The 23863-nt window shown below is 36.8% G+C and overlaps 1 protein-coding gene across 2 annotated transcripts in view; it reads left to right on the forward strand.

Annotated features, from left to right (window-relative positions):
* The window catches only part of CADM2 (cell adhesion molecule 2), a gene marked incomplete at both ends in the record, with an annotated part of 665566 nt that overhangs the window by 553725 nt on the left and 87978 nt on the right, over positions 1 to 23863 (forward strand). For both annotated transcript variants that reach the window (XM_082337960.1, XM_082337961.1), the window contains one exon: positions 18085 to 18175. In XM_082337960.1, the coding sequence (XP_082194086.1) occupies positions 18085 to 18175 (91 nt within the window). The remainder of the gene's footprint in view (positions 1 to 18084; positions 18176 to 23863) is intronic.

Genomic DNA, 23863 nt, shown 5'->3' on the forward strand with positions numbered 1-23863 from the left:
TGGTAGAAAGGAAATGCATTTGTCTTTTATGTTTATCATTGTAGCAGTGTGAAAGATTTCTTAAAAATCAAATCATAGTAGTTCACAATTTTCCTTGGAAGTATCTAGAAACTTGAAACGAGGGTATGAAACAGCAAAGTTCGCAGCAGACTGCCTCAATAACTTTGAATCCTGCTAATGAAACTCTCTGTAATGCTGTTAATAACACAAGTCCAGGAGGAAAAGCCCTTTAGAATTTATTTTTAGGCCTTGTCTAAACAGGATTTTACTCTAGATAATCCAAACTTCAGTTGTTTTGTATCTCTATATATTGGCTTATTTTTTTCAAATAGAATTTCTGGAAACTTGATGATTTCCACAGTGCATTGTTTCAAAGTTGAATGAACCTGCCTATGTATCTGTGTGCCCTACTCTGAAGTCACGTTGTCCTTTGAGTCATTTTTTTTTTCACTTATAAACTGTGAGACACTCAGTAGAACACCTTTTCGCCATTAGATGACATTTTCATATTCACTTGCATTATACCCACCATTCTTCAGGGTACAGTTATTTGGCTTTCTGCAGAACACCTATACTTTTGATTGCCAGCTAGCAAAAACAGGCATCTGCAAAATATTGTCAGACCAGGTGAAGGGGAGAGACCTTTCATGAATCTGTTTCTCGGGTAGGTATAATCAACCTCTTATAAAGCAGAAACGCTTGTCCATAAAGCAGACAAGCTTCCAGTAACTGCAACTAGTTCCTGAGATACCATGTCAAGGACTGCTGACATACATAACTTGTTATGGATATTTCTATAAGCATCTAAAACTCAGGGCACACGTAAAATGCAGTAATGGCAGAAGCACTCCATGCATAGATGCTGACAGCATTGCTAAAAATGCCATCTGCAAAAAAGTCTGAAAATTATGAGGATGTGGATTAGCATCCACAAGTAATATGTACTGAAAATAACCATTTTCTGAAACACTCTACCCATCATTTTACTGAGGAAGATCAAAGCCTTTCTTCACCAAGTGACTATTAAACACCTGCTTCCCCTAACATGTTCAAATGGCATCTGTACTAGAGACATGAATCCGTAACAGCTTTATTTCCTTGCATTCTAAATCCCACAGCCATCAGCCACTGAGCTGGCCCATGCCTTCACTTCCAAACTGTTTGCTCTTCCTTCAGTGCCCTGCTCAAGATGGTGGCACTACAGGAGATGAACCAAATTGAATGGAACCGTACATACAGGAACAGGACAGCTATACGAGGTTTAAACTGAGTCACAGTGGCTGCAATGTCATGTGATTCAAGGTAAAGGCAGGGTTCTGGTTTGCATGAGCACCGTAACATCATAAGGCAAAGAAGCCTTTCATGTGGCCTTTCATATATAAAGCTTCTTGAATATTTGTTGTTTCCTTATGATTTGCACCCTAGGTAGCAAGACACTATATTGCTAAATAGCAGAGGAGTGCATCTTCCTCTATGCCTGTTGCTTCATGTGTTGAACAAGACCCTTTCTCTCTTCTGTGGGTTCACTGAAGTTCTCTAACAAGGACAAACTGCACTGTTTACAATTACTAATATGCTTTATGGTACTGCCCCCTCAGACTGCCAACTTATCAAAAGCCACAATGCCCAAGTAATTATTCCTTATCATTCCTGCTTGATCTATTAATTTTCCACCAATCAATTTAATACTCTCCAGCACTAGTATAGCGTCATGGAACGATAAGTGAGAAATCTGCCAAAAGAAGATCAAGTTTAGAAAAGAGAGTGGGAATACCATTTAAAACCATGGAGAAAGCAGTATTTTATTGCTGATGACAAGGAGACTAAGAACAGGCTATTATTGTACTTCTCCTTACCACCTACATCTCCATGGTCAACATACTCGGAAGTCTTACACTGGGCAAGTTTCTAAAGGAAACTTTATAAAAAGAGAAGGAGATTCAGGGAAATAATGATCCTCTCTTCAGTAGAGAGCCTTGAAGAAAAAAGGAGAAGGATGATTTACTAGAGCAATCCCAAAGACTGGAATACATCGCACTGGAACTCGGCCCCTTGATTTTATTCTCCTGGTATTGCTCACCATGATCGTGGGTTATTACTGCAGTCACTGGAAGCTGCTGACCTTTTTCCATCAATCCATAAGACTTCAAACATATAAGAGACATCCTATTTGTATTAATGAGAGCCATGCTCACAGAACCCAATGTGAGCTGACCCAATATATCCTCAGTGCCACCTGACAGCCGTTCAAAAATAATGCTGACAAACCAGATGAATTATGGGACCACATGAGAAAAGTCAGGAGAATTTGTTAATCTGATGTTCTGTAGACTCTGAAATCACAATCAAGTAGCATGGCATTGCTCCATAGGGCACTTGTTCTGAATGTCCCAGGGGTATTTCACATGAGCGGAGAGCTGTGGGAGAATGATAAGTGAGCACCTTAAAATGGCCAAACAAAATAGCACAAATGAGCATCAGTTTGGCAGAGAATGGATGCACAATGATTGGGCACCACCCACTAGAACTGCACTTGTTTTTTAAACACCTTCCTAAAATCTGAAGATTTTTTTTATCTGTGGTACATAGATGCTCCTTATGAATTATCAGTTTATCATCACAGGTTATAAAAAAAGGGCGGTAATAAATTGTCTAGCCATTTCTGTCCTGTATAATTATGCATGAAAGTAAAAAAGTCTGCTTTGTTTCAAGCAACTAGTCCCTGACAATGGACGAAACATTTGTGGTGTCATCAAAACAAAAAAAGCAAAGAAAAGGAAGACAACAGAACAGTAGGAATTACAGGATTGTGTTTGCATCCAGTGGATGATAGGTAGAGAAAAAGGAAAACAGCGCAATTGTTGGAATGACAGGTTTTTATTTATGCCTAGTGAAAGAGAGAATAAAATTACATCTGTCCTAGACGATGAAACTATATGAAACAGATATTTTTAATGAGTCCGTGGAGAGATGTAGATAGAGGTACTTTTGAGTCCACACAGCTGTTTTTATCATCAGCTTTAATCGGAAGCAAACGTAACAAAACGAAAGCCAGTAATACCATCAGCAGCAATGTCAATATGGAATATACTTCATTCCCTCTTCTTCCCCTTACACAAATCTTAGCTTTTATTAGTGTCATAGAATAATCAAATCAGCTTTCCCCAGTAGTATTCCAGTACATGAACTGAAGCCGAGAACTGAACTTTTAAGATAAAAAAGTTTTTTTTTCTTTTAATATATAGATATGTATGTATATAAAAATAATGTCTGAGTCCTTCTGCTGCTCTTTTCTTCTTTTTAATGGTTAGGTCCAGAAGTAGAGATTACCTATATTATTTATAGCTTGACCAAAAGAAGGGTATCTCGAAAGAGACCGTGATCAGTGCTTGTTTTCACAGGGCTTTCCACATTAATTTTGCAGACTTCAAATATTAAACTAATAGGGCTGCTGTTGGGGTAAGCATGCTGTACCCCACTCCAGACTGTGGGATAATTAGCTCCTCCAATCTTTTGAGTTTTATTTATCAGTAATTTATGTTATGTCTCACTTGTGCTTAATCCTGTTCATCTGTATGTCGCGCTCTGTGCACTGCAGGGCAGCCCAATTGCCCAAGTCTTTCTGTCGTGCTGAAAGGTTTGGCCGTAATTTAGTTTCTGCTTGGCCAGCAGAGGTTTGTGGTAGCATGACACTGCTTGCCGAGTTTATTTTTCCTCTGACCCTTACTGTCAACAGTAAACCTAAAATAGACTTGTATCCCCCATGGCTTTGCTCTGAAGTTTGCTTGTCAGCCTAGCTGCCACTGATTATTAGGAAGTGCTTCTTGTAAGTGATAAATACAAATCTCAAAGGGATATTTCATTTCATTGTCTACCTCTGCGTTCAAACTAAACTGAGAATGCATTCTTTGTTCCTGTATTAAAGAATCACAGGTGCAGTACTTCAATTTTGAAAGCTTCTTAGTACGATATTTACAAGATTGTATACTCTAAGTCCTCATGCACACTCCTGAAAAGACATTTTGAGGGCAAGTACAACTTCTGGTCCAACATTTGGGAAGTGGGTGAATTCTGCTCATCCCTCCTCAATGTCTCAGACACGTGTTGTTTCCCAGAAGCAGCATCTTCACTTTCCTCTAGGTTTTATCTGAGCAGAAGCCAGCCAACACATTGCTTCCTACTAAAAGAGTGCCATAAAATTACCCAGTGGTAATTACCTTACCTTAGTGAAGATTCACAGACTAAAGTAAATTACCCAGCAGACCTCAGTAAAAATTAATTGTGTAAGTCTGCCCTAGAGGCTGCTTTTGAAGCTTTAAAGTGAAATCAAATCATTTGAACTTCAAACCTAATCATCGTGATTCTAAAATGGCACCGGTGATATGATCCATGCTAACGGACTCAGTGAGATTTTGCTCAAAAGCTGACCACACTCCCCAATGACAGCACTAATAAGCTAAATATGTGTTATGTAAAGAAGTGTCTAGAGAGGCAATTTTGAGTAAATTCTGTATTGGCAGACACAGATGTGCAGTGAATTGTCAGTCTGACAAGTCTATAGCCATCAGCTAACTTGCTTCTACAGGCTATTCCAACAATGTTTGTGTAATAGGCTGTTTCTTCATTTGTAGGTTGTTATTAGATTCTTTAGCAATGAATGTCCGAACTTGACTTTAAAATTAGGCAGCTATTCCAAGAGAATGTTGGCTATTGTCTGGGAAATAAACTTATTGATTTTGAATTAAGTAAACAAAACACCTCAAATGCAGCAGACTACAGATAAGCAAATCAGCAATGCACTTGTGCAGCCATGTAGAAAATAGTGTGTGTGTGTGTGTGTGTGTCTAACAACAGCGTACTACTCTGATTTCTGATGTATTAACAAATGGAGGTTTCTCTGGCAACAGGATGGGGTTAGAATTTCTGCTGGTGTAAAGCAGAGTAATTTTATCAAAGAGCTACATTACCTGATGCTCACTATTGACCAGTGTAAGATGCAGTTAAAAATAGTAATTATAAGAGTGCAAATTAAAAGGTACAGCCCTCAGTACATGTGCACCTCTTCATATTGAATGAAAAGTAAATAAGAAGTTATTCTATTTAATTATTTAGTTCAATAATTATGTAAACACTGTGTTAATATGTAAAATTATCTTGTTTAAGCTTTTCATATTAGCAAATGCTTGAAACAAATGAAACATAAAGGATAGTTACTGTAAACAGTAAAGAATGATATCTGTGAACATGAAAGTTCAGTGCCACAATTTGCATGTTTAAATGAGATCAATTAGGTTAATGATGGATGAAAATAAGAAATCCATGATTTAAATGCAAAATAATTCAAAAACTTGTGGGTCCATTTACTACCAAACTTTCATCTTTCAAAGGGAATATCTAGTTCAAAGGGTTAATGTACAATTCTGACCTTTCCCATCTGGAGGCTTATGTTCAAATATGGTTTACAAGTGAAATATAATCTAATATAATTTATTTCTCTCTAAAATCTTTTGTAGGAAAATCCACAGAGTGGCTTGTCTATTCTGCATAGAAACTGTAAAATATGGTGTGGGCAGGTTATTCCATTTGCTTGTCATGTGTTTAAGAGAGGGCTCAAGAAGGTTTCAAAGGAAGTTTGGGAGGGAACTTTTAATAATATTAAAAGTAGGACGTTCAGGAAATAAATGTAAAATAAATACAATTCCATTTCAGAAGATTGAGCATAGGAAAGAGACAACCTGTGGTAAAAGGACTGAAAAGCCAGAGGGCATGGCTACGCTGGTAAATGGAGCACAGTGAAGTCGTCTCTGAACCTGTTCCAAATACATGTTTGAACTGCACAGTCTTTGCCATGTGGAGATGTTAGCTTCGGTCAGTGTGGTGACGTTTCTGAATTAATGAGCACTGATGAGCTGAAATCTGTTTTCTCTCTGGAAGGGAGGCTGGGGACAGAACCTTACAGGACTCCCTGTACGCTTTTCAGGTCGCGTAGTTAATTTGGTCACGACTGGCCACGTGCCATTGTCATCAGTAGAAATCCCCACAGTGAGTCCATCAAGCCACTGGAGGATATTCTTAGGTGGACATAAGAAAGAGAACAAGTTAGTTCATCTACCTGAAAAGACCAGAAAACTAATGTAATGGTGTAAAAACAGCAGTGCAGCGGATTTCCTGTAATGAGAAACCTTTCTCTGCGTAAGGAGGTAGGTTCCAGAAGTAATGATCTATTCCAGACAGCCCAGCAGCAGCGTCCCCAAGACTGACTGACTGGCTGATTTTTGAAGCTCCTAATCTAAGTAACAATCAGTTACTGTAAAAGTGATTAAAAAAATAATTTCTCTGCATTGCATTTGATAAGATGAATGCCTACATGGATATAATGTGAATATACTCGATGATCTGTGTTAGAGATATGTAGTGGCAGATTGAATCTACAGAAAAACTAGAAAGCAAGTTTTTAAATATATTTATTATAACTACTTTATATTGGGTAGCACTAACAGGACAATAAAGATTGAGTGGCTGAATGACAGTCCAGTGTCTGAGAAGTTCCACAGGTCCCAATTGGAGCAAGAATTTTTCAGGTACATGACTAGGATCCATTAAGTTCCATGCTGCCTTCGGAAACATGCTTCAAATATCTTTTTCGTTTTTTCCTAGCCTAGACTTGGTGTTATTTCAAATGAGATCATCTTGGAAGGAGACTGAAAATTACAGAATCTGTATAGCTCCACCCCAGGTTATAACTCTGGTCACCATCAACCAGTCAAGCTAATGACAGAAGGACAAAGCTGTTCCAGGCCTTCCCTACAGAACAGTTTGGCGGGCTGTTTATTTCCAAAACTAAAGACTAGCAAGCAGGTGAGACAGTTTGGAGGAAAACATATATAAAGATTGTTAGTAGGACCTCAGAAGGAATAGAGGTTGGCCCTTCATGAGGGTATGGTATATATTTATAAGAAACAAGTCAAATTTTCATGTCCCCATACTACCGCTTAGATATTTTTATATAGATTAAACTTTTATAGTGCTCAATATCTGATATGAATGTCAGAGAAAGGCTTGAAGGGGTATTTGGGTATGCTGAGCATCCAGAGCTCTTATTTACTCCTTCAGCAGTTTTGGATGTGCTGCAATTCTCAAGCCATATTCAAGATGATTTAAGTCAGACATAACAGACAACTGAAGGCCTTAAGCAAAAGAAACTGAGGATGCGGAAGATAAAGTTGCATTGAAAGTTCATGCGCTGATTCAGGGTTAGGCATTTCTTGATAACGTATGTAATTTAGGCAGAAGGGGGTTTTTTCTTTTGCTTTTTTCCTTTACTCCTCTTAGGTGACATGGCAAAAATGAGATAAAATATAAGTTGGAGAGAGCGCAGTGTAAGGCAACAGAGGTGTTAAATGGAACAGAGAGTTTTACATATCTGCAGAGACTGGCAAAATGGAGAGAGCTTAGTCTGAAGAAATGGCATGACAGAAATAATTAAACAAGATAAAAGTTGTAAAACTAAGCTTCATCGCTTGCATTCACTGAAGAAAACAGAACTGAGTTTCCAAAGAAAATATTATTTCTACCATATCATTCATGTATGTATGGGACTTAATGGATAACTAAGAAACCAGTGACTCATTCTGCAAAAGCATGTAAAGGGGAATAGCTGTATTTACACAGGCAGTGCTACTGGTGGTAGCTATCTTCACAAAGTGGCACCCATTTAGAACTGTGGTGACAGTGCCACTCTGTCTACCACTTAATACAGCGGGGTGTACCGATATATCCAACACTATGCTCACATTTATCTCTGCCAGTTTTAAGACCAAGCACAAAGTAGGTAAGAATGATCAATGAACACATTACATGACAAAGGAAGGGTAAGGTTTTAACACATTTTAAATGGAGCAGAGAGGAACTGTGGAGCTTTGTTAGTGTACCTCCATCTTCACTTTCACCTTCCCAAAACCCCAAGCCACACATTATGTACTATCACATTTTAATTACTTTTTTTCTTTTTAGCAATTGTGGTGAAGGAGTATGGTATGACTAACAGGTAAGATGTTGAAACAGGTACTATGAATATTTTTAAGAAAGTACCAGATAATCAGCGTTCACAGAATTAGTAACTTAAAGGGTTTCCTGCCAGGTTGGTGCTTGAATTCAGGCACTCATGAATTACGAGTGTCAGGAGGGAATATTTCACTGATTGAGCTTTCTTTTCCCCCACATCGGCATTTGGTTTGTTGGTTTGCATCCAGGAGAGTGTTTTTACACTCTTCTGGTACAAACTGTTATTACTTTTTTCTTCAACAAACATTGTTTTAAACTAAATTAAAAGAGACAAGATAAAGGATAACATAATAGTCATCAAAGAATCTCAGATAACAAAGGGACCATATGCTGTTTCTGGTCCTGCTTGACTGTAAAGTAGTTTTTAAAGGAGTGTAAAAAGAAGATATAGGAATATCCATGTGGATATGGTACCAAGTATTCACTTTTATCAAAGCTAAGTATTTAAAAAATATTATAAAGCTTAATCTTACAGTATTGTTGAATAAATTCATTGAAATGAAATACCATTGCCATGACACAGTCATCTGATCTAGATTGTCTCGCCCACAAATACTGATAATAAAATAATTTGTCAGATACATAATACTGAGTTTTCCTCTCATCTGTTTAAGCAATGAGTCATTCGTTATATTCTGAAGCAGAGCATCAAACTTGCTGTATCTCCCAGGGTAATTTGATGAAGTTTAGCAATGCAGACTTGCTTTGCGAGTGCTTATTCAAAGCAATAGGGCACAGGCAGAAGCCATGCTACTTGTCATTTACAAAAGAAGCCCAATTTTGGGGAATGCTGATTCACAGCTGTAGGATGCACACAGCTGGTAAGTGTAAAAGCTATTAAAAATGGTGAGCGCTTTCACAGAGCTGATTAGAGTACTCCTCTCTCTTCTTTCAGATCTCATTTGGGATATCCAATTTGATGTTTATTTTTGTACATACTAGAGTGGTTTGTCCTTGGAATTTACTTCAAAAGTCTTTTTTCCAAGCTTAATTACTTAGGTTTTTTTAGAAATAGGAATAAAATTGTGTAGGAATACAGAATTTTCAAGGAGTTTTGTAATTGCTACCCATATATGAAAATTATGATCTTCTCATGGTTTCTGGAAAAAAAAAAGACACCTTAAACTGTCCTATGCTTACTCCAGTGCTAATTAATCTGGAAAGTAGATACATCATCATTTTCAGAGGTATCTGCTTATTTCATCTTTGCATCTGGAAATGATGGAAAGGTTCCAAGGAAATAAGAGAGAAAAAGCATGATGAAAAATGCAGAAGGCTGTAGCATAAATAGATTTCACAAGCATGCTTTTTGAAAAAGCAGACAAAAACAGGTAGAAAATAAATGAATTAGTCTCTCAGGAAATACTTTAAAAATCTTATCATCTGGTAGTCATTTATTACCAGGTAGCAATAATCTTTTATTATTGGACTGTTAGATTTTTATAACATTTTTTAAAATGATAGCACCAGAACTGTTGTTGTTCAGTGCCACAGTAAAATATCAGAGAAATTTATGGAAGCTTTTCAATATTCAGAAGGTTTGTGGCCATAAAATAAAACTATGAAATAAAGACATGCTGTTGGTAGCTCAATAATTTAGCTAAACCTGTAAGAAGAAAAGTGTGTTGTAATGAATCAATCATACTAATTTGGAATCTGGTACAAAGAGGAAATGGTGGTTAGTGTGAAAAAAAATAAACAAGGTAAATAAATTAATTAAAAATGCCAGAGTAAACCTGAGTATTATAGATCCAGGCAGGAGATGCTGCTGCACACAGTTACATGATTATGTCAGAACTTAAGAGTGGTCTAGGAACAGTCAGTGGGCAACAGCAGGAAGGTGGAGGGCTAATCCATTACTACCCCTTTTGCTGAGAAAGGAAAAATTGCGAGTTTTCCTGGACAGAGGCAATTGCTGGCTATGCAGACAGCTTGAAACAATAACCCTCAGTGAGAGAAACCTACCTATTCATCTGAGGAGGACAGTAATATTACGATCCATTGCTCTTGGGACTCTTGTTAGAAATAATTCAGCAGGTTATGGCAAGAGAAGAGTGCAGCGAGCCTCACCAACCAACCAAAGCAGAATTTCATATATTGCAACAAGGCACAACCTGCTTGCTGAGAAGATGAGAATCCTCCTGCTATTCCTAGAAATCTCAACAAAATTTCCGCTAGAGAAGGAGAGAAATCTCCTTCTAGTGCCTCTGCCAAATGATCAGGCAGCCATGATATGGATGTTATAGCATAGGTGGGACCTATGTATTTTATTTTGTGGGCTGCCTGGAGTACAAATGAGTTGTGCTCAAGCACTGGCGAGTTTGGAAAGACTTGTTCCTTGTGTTGCTTAGGGTCCATGAAGGTAAAACCTCACATTCATGGGAAGTTCACTGATCACAGTGGAAAGCATTGGTCTGTCACACAAGCATAGCTCTCGTCCTGAATGGATCCAATGGCATATTTCCTATTCTTGGATCCAATGCAGAATTACATTGTTAAATAAAGCCTTTTCTTACTAGGAGTACTTTTAAGGCTTTTTAAATCGTTGTGTATAGAAGAAAACTTCTGGTCACAAAAGGTAATTTAAAACATCTAATCATCATCTTAAAAGATTAAATAAGAAGGCAGTATCGATGTTTTTAGAAGGAGGGATTTGAATAACACTTGTAGCACATCCTGATGCATTATGAGCACTTGCTTCCTCTGACAAACCCAACAAGTGATGTATTCGTCCCTCCCTGTACTGGTGTCTTTCCTATTACTGTTGACATAATTTACGCTCAAACACTAAGTCCAACAAGGATCACAGACTTCATTACAACAAACTCAGCTTCTTACTGCAGGTGGAGAGATGTTCATAACATAAACTACGGAGAGAGAATCACCTTGAAAGAAAACACGTATCAGAATCAAAGTATTCCAGTGGAGGCCTAGGGTCAAATGATGTTAATGGGCTCTTTTCAGTTATTTAGAACATGAAGAAAGGACTGTGTGTGCCCTGGTTTTGAAATAGGCACCTGATAATTTGGTTGCATGGAAACTAATCAGATGGGAGGGCATTGTTCTGGAGATTTAATGATGTTTGTTGTAGTATTATATTGTAGAGAGGTGTACATTTTTATTCGCAATGGGCAAACATATTTGAACTGCTGTGCCTCCCTTTCTTTCTACCATTTTCACTAGGTCCAGCTCTTTTCGTACTCGCTTGAACTTGGAAGACTAAGTGGGACATTGTGAAAAATAAAAAAAGCACAGAATCCCTCTTGTTTTAAGAATGAGAGGTTTAGATAGCATATATCACACTGATGTGTACCATGCATAGATTGAACCCCAAAGATTCATAAACTAAAATAATTTAAGAGATTAATCTTTCTCTATACACCTTATATATATTGAACCTTGTATGTTACTGTCACCAAATATGACATTTTTTCTGTGCCAGTTCTTAATATCCTACAGACCAGAAAAATTGCATTCTCTGGTGAAGGGACAACAGTGGAAAGCAAGAGAAACGTAATTTCTTCTTGACACTGTCACTCATTTCCTTAGAACGACATGAACCAACCTTCCCAAAACTATAAGTTGAGACCAACGATACTTTGTGTATTGATTGTTACTTAAACAGCAAATAACTTGTTTTATATTTATTATTGGACTGCTTTGATCATGACAAAAACATGGTAGCCATGTACAAAGAGAAGATCTAAACATTTTGCAAAACCACTGTATAGCATGCAAAACCATGAATGGATAATACTACAGGAGATTGTAATTGAAATTTTGTACATCCCACACCTTCTGTTACGCCATTTTACTTTGAGAAGTAGGAGTTACAGACTTCATGCAATAAACACGTTTAAAAACCCAAAGACTTGAAGGGGCATCGCACTTCATATGAAATTGTAATGTGCAAACATAAATGCCCTAGTTGAATATATATCCGTTACCAGTTTGGAAAAGGTCTTCTTAAATTTGGGCTGGAATTAGTAAAATATCTAGTATCTGCTTCTGGCATTGTGGTTGCATTTAGTGATTTTTATTTTTTTAAAAAATATTTAAAATGGTTTAAACATTAAAAGTGTTGCCATCTTTGGCAAGTAAGAAGGATACTCTGAGGGCACCAGCTCAAAGACCTTTGAAAACATTTCAGTAAAATTTTTAGATGTAAAGCCCAAGAATGGATGTACCAAAGACACTTAATGCTAAGCACTGACAGAACTTTCAATTAAGCATCCTACGAAATGTGTACAGAATATCAAAGTTTTACGGGTTTTTCTTTTTATGAGTATCCTAATCTGGCTTTAGAAACCTTTTCTAAATGTAAATAAGATGAATGGTATATTCCATGTTATGTTGGCACTGAATGTAAATAGGCACAATTTGCACAGCATTAAGTTACTTGTAGAATTCTAATTCATAATATGGAATGGGTTAAGAATTTTCTCATACTTTTTCTTTTTTAGTGTGTCAGAAAATCTTGATCTATCCAAACTAGGACATAGGTAGGAAAAAAGCTTTTTCAGAATCAAAGTGAAATCTTAGTTCTATACCTGAATGGAAGGGAGACCTTAGAATACCTGGTAGACCTCTGCTATTGCATGGGAGGTCAGCACACAAGTCCTTGCACTCTGAATCAGACCAAACCCTTAATCCACAGGCTCTGAAGGGCTGAATGTTCTAATCACTGAATTACTGTCAAATAAGTATTTTGCTGGAATTGATCTACTTAGTGTGAATACTTCAGTACACAGTGGAATAAGGAACCTCTTTTTCTCATAAATCACTGCATGGTCTCTAATAACTCATCTAAAGTACACTTCTCATAAAAATAAAATTACCCCTAAGTGAGGGAGTATAGAAATGGCTTCCTAAGACCTGGGGGTATAGCAGACCTCTAAAATGTAGAATGCTGAAGTACGGGACCCTTCTTCAGGTATTAATAACACCATCACTGTAAGTGAAAAGAAGGAGGTGTTCTTGTTCTGTTCTGCTTCCTGAAACTTTAGCCACATTGGAAGATGTTTGGGGTGCTGAGTTTAAATTTTGTAGTAAGTTATTGCATTTTTATTTTTTTTTTACTTTTTCTGTTAATCGTCCTTTCACTGGAAGCCCAATGAAGGATAAGATTTGAGCGACGTAGAGATTTACCTTTTAACAAAATGTGCAGAGAACTCTAGTGGCAAGTACTGTTTACATTACAGCTAAACATATATATATATGTATCTCAGTTCTCTGGGGAAAAGTCTGATGCATGCATCTTTGAATAGGTGCATTTCCCGCACCATTTGAATTCTAATGACTATGAGATCACTAATATTTCTACTCCTGAATAGTCTACTACTTCCAATAGTCATTTCTTAAGTCTCAACAAAATATATGTACTCCACCCACCCTAACAGCTGCCCAAGAAAAGAGGTGGTCTTATTTTCTGTTTCTAGGACTGTAATTACATTAACTGAAGATGATTACATTAGGGAGACTATGTGATATGATAACATGATGCTATCTTAACATCATCATAATGTTACCCTTTTGTCTCCCAACATTATTTTTCTTCTGAAATCTGGTTATTCCCACACACCTTTTGCTGATTAATGCCCTAGGATGTACAGGGGTCATACTTTGATTTAGTTACTCAACCAGTAGCTGAGAGTTCCTTGGAAAAGTATTCACAGAAGCTCTGGTAATCCAACTTCCTAAGGACTGAAGGGACTGAGGACTTCTGAAGTTATATAGGAAAAAGAGGCCAAATTACCTTTTTACTCTCTTGAGTCTAAGAAGAGGCTAGTAGAGATTCATTTTCTGACTCTGTTGGTGACCAGCTTTATGATCTTAAGCAAATCTATTTACTTTTATGAATTCAGTTTCCACTTTTACACTGTGGTTGTCGAGGTGGTTAAACCTACACACACAGTTTAACATAACTTATCACATGGGAATCTTCCAGCAGCTTCCATGTGTTTACTTTATATGAAGAAATTTATGTGAAGGAATTTATATGAAGAAATTTAAGCCTGCATGTAACCTCGTAAGGGCTTGGCTATAAAAGAATATAAATACATAACGAACTCTTTCTTCAAGCAATGTAAAAACAGCAAATGCATTTTAAACAAAAAAAACCCCAAACTTTTAGCATTGGAGATCCGATTAACAGCAAAGGACTGGTAAGAATCACCTTTATTTTGAAATAGCTTTAAAGAGATTAAATCAATCAGTAAAGCAGTTCCACAAGGTATTAATGGTGGCATTAGTTATTGCCAAGAGTACAACAAAAATCATATGCTGAAGTGCTTAATTTCTTCATATATCAGATAACATTCATTACCAGTGTAAACTGAAATTTATTGCTGAATAAAGATGATATGGCCTGATCAAAAATAGATAAATCTTCCCAAAGCTTTGAAATGGCTTCCCTGGTCTTGTGCAATGAGATGTACCCAAGTCCTAGAAAGATGTATGAAATAGAATCACTCAGTGGAACTTGTACCTTTGGTCTGCTGGAACAGGAAAGGATATGTAAAAAAAAAAAAAAAACATCCCATAGTTTTTATCTGTAAACACTGCCAAGCTGTTATTTCCAGCAGAAAGGCAGATTCTTGGCACATAGGGGGTAGAAGATGTCTTACTATGTGTCTAAAGACATGTTTGACTCTCAGTTCAAACTGATGCTAGCAATCAATTGCAGCTCATAAGTACCTCATTACTCAAGCTAAAGACTGGAGGGCCAAACAGCTCTCACGCTGTTGGAGAGGCATGTAAATAAATAAGTCACTGGGTATTGAAACCAATGTGTTTTACTGTCAAGTCTTGCTGTATTACCTACACTCACATAAAAAAACACTGTGTTTTTTTTTTAAAAAATGGTTTTTCCCAATGCTTATTCTTTTGGGAATATTTATCTGCTCCATAATGTCCTTTGAGCTCAGGATAAGGGTGTATTTGTACGTATTGTCAAGAAATGTTAGTCAACAGTCGCTTATTCATAAGAATTCTGCTTGAAATACTGACCTACAATATTTTATTACCATGAAATTACTGGGCCAAATCCTAAAAAAGACACAAATTATTAAAGTTCTCATAAGTTTAATTGATGTAAATTGGTATACTTCTACTGACTTTAGAGGAGGAGCAACAGAAGATCTGACCCACAATAAAACCCTTGATCCTACTCCTTTTGTTTGTTTTGGTTGTAAAAGTAGAGATTTTTTGGACATATCTACATTACTTATAACAAGCCAATGAGCACATCTGAAAACAAATCAACCTCTCTTACTGTATTGCTGTTCTTGTTATGTTTTTCTTTCTTTAGATGTTGTTTTCTACTGGTGGTGGTGTTTTCTGGAGATTAGGTGATGTTCTAGTTGTTATGATTAATACTTCTGGGTATGACAGGTTAAAGCTCACAGTATTGATATAGTACATTTATACTTGTCAAATTCTTCTAAAATGAACAGTCCTAGCAGGAGGTAGTATTTTGTAACAGCATTTTGTGTTCTGGAAAAATATCAGTTAGCAGGGTTTTATTACCTTTGTTAAAATAGCATATTTAGGTTAGTTTCGATGCAGTTATTCGAAAAGTTTCTTCTCGTTTTAAATATTGATGTGAATGTGAAAGTGGAGGACTAGTTTATTTTAAAAGTTTTCCCCTTATAAGTGTACACTTTAATTCTGGAGAGAAATCAAGCACATCATGAAAATAAAGTGGAAAGAGTAACATTGAGAATGAAGCACCCAAAATAGAATATCAACTAGTTTTGAAAGAAGACTATTAATAAAATACAAAAATTGTGAATTGAAAGCTTCCCTAAAAACTATATATTGAATTAATCCCTGCGTTTCCTGTTTTAAAGAAACAAGTAGTTACTGTACAAGTCAATTAGTGGGGAAAACCACAAGGGAATATATTTCCTACACTACCTTATTGTGCATTAGAGAGTGCAACAAATATAAGACCTTTCTTCTTCTGTGTTAGTAAGCTCTATTTAGAATTGCATGGAGAACAGAGAGCTGTCTGAGGCATTAAATAAAGTAGGAGTGGGAACTTCAAGTTGGGGGAAACAGCACTGCATTGATACATGCAAATGAAAGCTTAATTGTCTGAAGTCCCCTCTTCTATTTTATGTGGGTCATTTACAGTAAATGCTGATCATTTCTTAAATATGCCAGTAATGCTAGCTAGATGGGCCTTTAATTTCTCTCTTCACCTGTGGCTATCATGATTACTTCCATCAAAGTTTAGCTCTTTTTCATATTTCTCTGGAAACCTCTTGATCTCATTGCATTAGTTGTCTCCCGCCCTCAATTAAATTCTTCATGTATTCCTATCTGATACTAATTTGTTCCTCTGGTTCAATGTATAGTCAAGAGAGTAATTTATTCATCTTCAATAGCACCACTGAAATCACAGAAGTACTTGATGCCCTGATTTATTAAGGCACTTGAGGTCAGGGCCTTAAGCATGTGCTAAAAATGAAGCAAATGCCAGCATGACCTCCAAAGGATTAGTCACCTGCATAATGGTTTGCAGGGTCCTTAAAAATATGAACTTGTGGAACAGCTTTGCTACCGGTGTAAGGTTAGTGCAGCTGTACTGAAAGCTAAACGATGCTGACAGTGCTTTCAGTGGAATTATGACAAGTCCACACTAAGCCTTCCCCTTTTCTTGTCTTGTGCCATGCTGATACATCATGGTATGCCAAAAATAAAAATCAAAGTTAGATAAATGCTTCCAACATTTTTAATTGTTCATATGCCATTTAGTGTTTAACAGGACTATTAGCATCTCAATAAGAAATTACATAGTTATAGCATATTATTTTTTTCCATTTGATTTTGTAGGGTCATATTGTCATGCTCTTTCACATTAGCTTGATAATAGGATGTCTGTGGTGTCGCTACTGCCTCACTGCTAATGAAAACAGGAATTGCAAAGTGGATGAGACAAAACTTAGATACCCTAGATTTGCCGGTTAAAGTATTTCTTGTGCATAGATGAAGACATGTTTTGCATCAGTGGAGGAAACAAGAATTTATATGTTCCTATTGAGTCTGAAAATTTTCCTCACTGTGACTATGAACTCTTTTTTCCTTTTCCTAAGGAAAAAACTCTTTTGTATAGGGATGTTTCTTTCTTTGTGGTCTTTTTTTTTCCTTATAAGAGGTACCCCTCTAACTCATGTAAAATATTTTGATTATGAGAATATATCCTTGCAAGCCAGCTGGCAAAATGTTCTAAAAGTTAAAGATCTACTGCAAAATTTTATTCTGCATGAATCCATAGTAGTTATATTGTATATCTTTTTGCAATTAAAACTACAAAGTTAATCCCAATGTATAGGAATAATATTTTTAAATTTTTAGGACAGATTACAGACTTTTATGTAGTGCTTTTTGCAGATATTTAAAACATTCTTTTTGTAAATTTTGTTAAAAAAAAGAATATTCTGTTTTAGGGGCAGCATTATTGCATTTCAGAAATAATATCCTGTAAAATGCCTGTAACAAGGTATTTTATCTGAAAGCCCATTGTAGCTTTCTTATTATGAGTTTCAAGCTTCTGCAACAATAAACGTGTTCTTATTCAAATGTATATTATTGCATTCATTCCTCTAATAGCAGCATTCCATCATATCAACCTATAAATAGACAAAGAAACAATTGCACAGAGTGCTTGTTATTCATCCTCAATATTTTTTATTTCGTTGTGAGATATCAGACTTTGGAATAGTTGTATGGAGTATTTGCATTGAATACAGAAAGAAAAAAAGTTATTTCCTCTGAGTATACACGTGCTTTCTGTCTGTGTTTCCTTGGGATATAAAAAGTTACTGGTTTAGTTCCTTTGGTCATTTTTATTGCCTTCCTGAAGACAATGAAAATTGCACAAGGCTCCATATAAAAGCATCTCCAAGTGTAAATTAAATCTATGGTATAGTCTTTTGTAAATAGAGAAGAATGTACTCCTAGGTAATAAATCTTTTTTGTGTATATCAACAAGATGTCTATTTTTTTTCTTCCTAGATACACCTTTAGTTAAAATCATTTCTTCCAATTCATGGCCCGAAGAAGGACAATCTATAATTTTGACTTGTGAATCCAAAGGAAAACCAGTGTAAGTGATTTAACAAGTAATATGTTTTTGTTATTTTCCTTATTCTGCTGTGATTGCAATCTTCAGCTGCAGAAATCTGCTGGTTTTGTCTCATCCTGTGGTGTAAAGTAATCTCTGGTATAGAAAACCCCTTGAAGCCTGTCTTCATTAAGTGTCTATAGAAGATTGGTCTTTTACTTTGTCATCTATTTTAGTTTTCAGCAAGAATTCCAGCTGTGAGGTTCTTTTTTTTTTCAGTCAGGTATATCAACCTGAAAGGAGTGCAGGCTTAATCAGTCACTGTTTACATCATTGAACTGATGATAGAAGAGAAAACGTCTCATGAAAATCTTCCTACATCCACTAGCCTCAGAGAAAATATATTGAACTTTCTGGATGCTTTGGCTGTCATTTACAAGAGAATTTGAAGTTTAATGATATGTGCAAGTTGGCTGCCTGTTTCTACCAGAATTTGAAAAGATGTAGCCTGCTTTAAGAATATAAATTGTTTTACTGGGAAATTAACATCTCTGACATCAATATTTTTTAAAGGCAGATCTGCAGAGATTAACTCTTGCACAGAGTCTACTATTTAAATAGACTTCACTTTTTAGAACAGTATCTTCTCAGATGAGCCGTTATATATTTGCCCATAAAGATACATAAATAATCCAACTGCTTAATATTAAGTTAATGTGAATCAAGTTTCTTAAATATTGACCTTCTGCTCAAAAGATTAATATATAGTGTTACATGGAGTGGCGATACGCAGCTTTAGAATGGTCTTAAAAATGATAGCGCAATTTTTTTTTCTAGAAAAGGTGCAAATTAATGCCCAAAATCATGTCACTTAGGGCTGAATTTCTCCCTGGTGTAACTTTAGTGACTTCATGGAATTGCTTAATGTAGGAACCTCAAGTCAGATTTAGTTCAAGTCAGGCATTTAAGTCCAAAATTTCTATTTTGAAAAGCTCTTCTGAGTTTAGCCTGGCATCATTTAAACTCCATAAGTACTTTTCTTTTTTTATATTATATGCCTGTATCATTTTAAAGCAACTCCTCCATCCAAATCTTGACTGGGCTGAGCAACTCAGCATCTAGATCATGCTTCTACCCTGCTTGAGACTAGAACACTGGGGGTCCATCCAATTAGCCTTACGTGGTGCTCAACGCAATTGGTCTTCTGTGTACCTGTGTACTTCTGAAGTAGTATGTGTTTCTGAGATAGATACCTCTGTAGGTAACTCACAAAAATCAGCTGCAAGCCATCTCTTGCTTTTATAATATACTTGAAGGAGAAGAAATTATTCATTTACCTAATAGCCTTTGAGCATTCCCCTAGGTATCAGGAGGTACCGAGTCTGTTTCCCCATTAATTTCAAATTCAGCAGAAGATGTGCAAGTGCTTCATTTTAGGAGAGGTCAGCCCTGATTGCCCTGAGTGTGCTGTTGATGGTATTTAGGGTTTTCCCTATTTCAGTGTTTTTCTTATGACTAAACAGGTGACAGCTACGTGCCAAGTGCTCTGTTTGGCTTATAAACTTTAGGCATCCTAGCCCCAGATGCTTGATTTTCACTATTCATCTGACATTCACTGTAGGGATAAAGACTTAGAAGTAAGGTAGTCATTACATATTTTTAATTACCTGTTGTTTTGGGGGGGCAGTTTGGCCCTTAACATTTGGAGTTTTTAAATCGTAAGAAAGTTTGGAGGTTATGAGTTGATTTCTTCTTTTTGTTCTTTTTAGTTGTGTGAGACAGATAGCTGAATGGTTGGACAGATGGATGTAATCGGGGGGGGCGGGGAGAAATAGGCATATAAGACCAACTAGGGGTTCTAGTCCTCCAATGATTTCACCTGCCTCTGAGTATTACAACAAGGAGGCATGATGCTTTTCACTTTCTGAGTGTATGGGAATAATATCAACTGTCTTTAAACAGCTGCATTGTAGATATTTACATCTGAGCTGCTCACTTGGGCTTCCCTTTGCATTCGGTGGAGAGATTTAGGGACTATTATAACATGACTGGTCTGATCTACATTAGACAACTATAGAAGAAAGAGCCAGACTGGACCATACCTCTGCTACTTTCTTTACTCTAATGACATGGACTTTAGACAGTTAATTCAGTCAGATATCGACCTCTATATTTTGGGATATCTAATATAGATGTCTAAATATAGACATATATAAAATTTTATATCTATGTTTAAGTTTGGTCAGATGCATCCTGCTCTTTGTCTACAGCTTATAACCACATTTTCATAATCTTCATTAAAAATGGGCTAACATTTCTTTCACCTGCCGAAGATGTCACTCTGTTAAAAAAGAGACAGTTAATCCTTTTGGATATTAGATTTTCCTCTAGTCCCCTGTATTTGTTAGTCATTTCTGAAGGCAGTAAATAACTATAAAAGTGGTATGTTTTAGCTTGACATACACAGTATTTTCTATTTGGTACACTAAATATTGTAGCTATTCTTTATATGTTACCATTAGGAGACATTGGTTAAAACATACTAATTAAAATAGAGCTGCAATTGAGGTGTTTAGTGATTTGTTTGGGGGGTTTGTTTTGGTTTTGGTTTGGTTTGTTTTTTTTTTTAACAGAACTCAGTTGCAACCTTAATGGATTCAAATGCAAACCTTACATGTGGTTTTGAAAGAGCAACCAAATAAAAACTCCACACCACAGAATTATCAAGGTAGGGCACCTGTACATGGTAGCCTTTGAGGCACCAATATTTTGCCAATAAATGCACCTCTAATTGTCCATACCACAAGACCTGCCAACATCAGCTGCTCTGTATTGCTTCATTAGGTCAGTCTTTCACGGTGCAGAGCCAGTAATAAATAGGCATCCTCCTGGGAGCAGTTTGCAGTTGCTTGGCATGAGAAGCAGTAATGTCATGCTCCCAACCTACATTATGATTACTTTCTGGCTTATAGAGAGAGAGAAACTGGAGAGGTCCACAGAGCCCAAATATGTCAGTGCCACAAGACAAGTGAAGAACTGTGGGCTTCATGGAGAGCTCAGAGCCAGCCATGGTCCTTCATAGCCATTTACACACCATGGGTTAATTTCCATACACTGTCAACTTTATGTCACGGTTACAACAGTCTCTCCTGTTTCCTGTAGGCAGCAGTGAATCATACCAGTAAATGAACACTTACTTATACGTACGTTTATCTTAGAGCAATTTTCACAAGCTTCAAAATGACATTAGAGATGAAAATGGAGAAAGAATGAAGCTGGGTTGTGGCTGTGGTAGCATTCATGGTAGTTATAGCTGCTGCAGAGTAATTCTTTCCCAAAAGGGAAAAGCAGAATGAGGCTAAAGCTAGAACATGCTTACCCCATCTTGCATCTCATTACAAAGCCCCTTCTTGCAGGGATTCTGTCCCTCAAACCATGGGCATCATGGATACCCAGATATTGTGTTTCAAAGCTACAACACAGTCCTAAGGAACAGCCCTACCTAACTTAGGGGAGCGGAGGGAAGCCTTGCTCAGACCAACACTGCCCTCTGCACCTCCTGCCAAATCACCTTCCCTCTGCATCTCCTGCCCAACAGCATCCTCTGGAGATACATCTTGAGATACTTGAGATAGCATTTGTGAGGATTGTTGTCCAATTGATCGATGCCCAGTTGGTAGACCAAATTTAAGAGTTTTCCTTTGAAAAAATCTAGTAGGTGTGTTTGTGTCAGCTTAGTCTCTTCTTATGGAGGACTCAGTTGCTGGTTTTTACAATTTTATTAATATTAACAATTTTATAATAATATTGACAATTTTAATAATAATTATATCAATTTTTTTTAAAATTGTAGGTAAAAAATATTTAGCCATTTCTCTGCATAACTTAGGCCAAGACACCCTGTTGTTGACATCACTATTCAATAGCATTCCTCTTTTAGAGATGCTATTGTACAGTTTCAAACCAAATTGAAGGCCATCTCCTATGTTTTCAATCCTTAGAGCTATTTTGTCGTTTCCAATATTTTTGGCTGGAGCCCTAGAAAGTTGTCAGGCTACAACATTTTAGTAAATGAACTTGCCTAATACATCTGTAAGGTGTCAGTGGCTATTTTTAATTTATTTCTTTTTAGCATAATATAGTTTAGCATAATATAGACCCTTGTGTCTTAACAATATAGTCTAGTGACTCAAAACTGACCGAAAACTGAACTCAAAAACTGCCCCATAAAGAAAGAAAGGGTCAATATTTAATATTCTTAGTCAGCACTTTCACCAAAGCAGGCATGAAATATGGGGGTTTTTTAAGTCAGTGTCATTTCAGCAGAAAAGATGTCAAAATATAATGGAATAATTAGGGCACAGGAAACAAAGAGACTTGGCTGTCTCCTGTGTGCTTTAGAGAAATGTCTTTCCATTCCATACAGCTCAGGGGAATCATAGCATAGTTGGTTGACTAATGTAAAGTGAATATTTGGCCTTGTTTGAAATAAATAGGAAAGATTTTTATTTCAGGAGAACACTCATATATATATGTGTCCTTCATTAGAATAACATTATTCATAAAGTCATGAGAAGGTTCTAGAGAAAAGCACAATCAGTAATAAACACTAATATTATATGTACCCAGTAATATATAGTCAAATAAACATTTTAATATCATAAAATTTGATCACTTTTAATAATGAGGGCACACCAAATAATCAACCTTGCACTATAAAGCTATTGTAAACTATGTGCATGGTATCACCCCTGAAAGTTCTGTCTTTCCTAGAATCTATTTAAAGAGGACTCCCTTGAGTGAGACAAACATTTTGCAAAGGCTGACAGAAACAAATACTAATAATAACAGAGAAATACACAACACCATTCTGTCAGTGACCTCAGTGAGTGGCTGTTTCTCTTGAGAAGGACCTGACAGGGCTCTAGGTGAAAAGAGAAAACTTAGTGAAGAGAGTTAACTAGGATTCGGTCACCTGAAAGCAGCAGAGCCTGGCCTCATACTGGCTCATGTTTAGCCTACTGTCAGCCAGGACCCCCGGGTCCTTCTCAGCTTAGGTGTTGGATTTTGCATCTGTCCTTGCTGAATCTCCCTGCCTCCCATGAGGGACCTGTTGGCCTGTTCCTCCAGCCTGCGGAGGCCACTCTCAATAGTGGCCCTCCCCTCAAGTATACTCAGTACAGCCAAAGTTTAGTGTAAACAACCAACTTAATGAGAGCACATTCCACCACCTCAGCCAGGTCTTGGATACTAAACAGTTAAACAGGACAGGACCCAGGACAGACTCCTGAAGAAGTCTGCTTGTAACCAACCACCAGGTGGAGCGTCCCTTCAACCCAATGGTCCAGCCAGTTTTTCACCCACTGAGTAGTACACACATCCAGGACAATGGTAATGTCCCAGCTTAGATGCAAACAATACCATTGGAAACAGTGAGAGAAGACTTGCTAAAGTCAAGGCAGACAACATACACTGTCTTCTTCATCTACAGATCCTGTCATTTCTTCAGAGTTTTCACATGCTTGGTAGTTATAAAATTATAGAAACATTTATTTCATGAATCGTTTTGTCACAAGCTCAAAGATAAAATATATTATAAAGGAAACAGTAAAAAATCTCTTCCTTCCTCTGAATAGTTAGCTTAGTTCAAACTAATTCGAAGTGCAAAGACCTCTGTATCTAAGGAAAGTATTGTGAGAAATGCTAGAAAGGACACATCTGGATTTTCTG

The sequence above is a fragment of the Platalea leucorodia genome (genome assembly GCF_965183815.1).
Source record: "Platalea leucorodia genome assembly, chromosome: 2".
In the NCBI taxonomy this organism is placed as follows: domain Eukaryota; kingdom Metazoa; phylum Chordata; class Aves; order Pelecaniformes; family Threskiornithidae; genus Platalea; species Platalea leucorodia.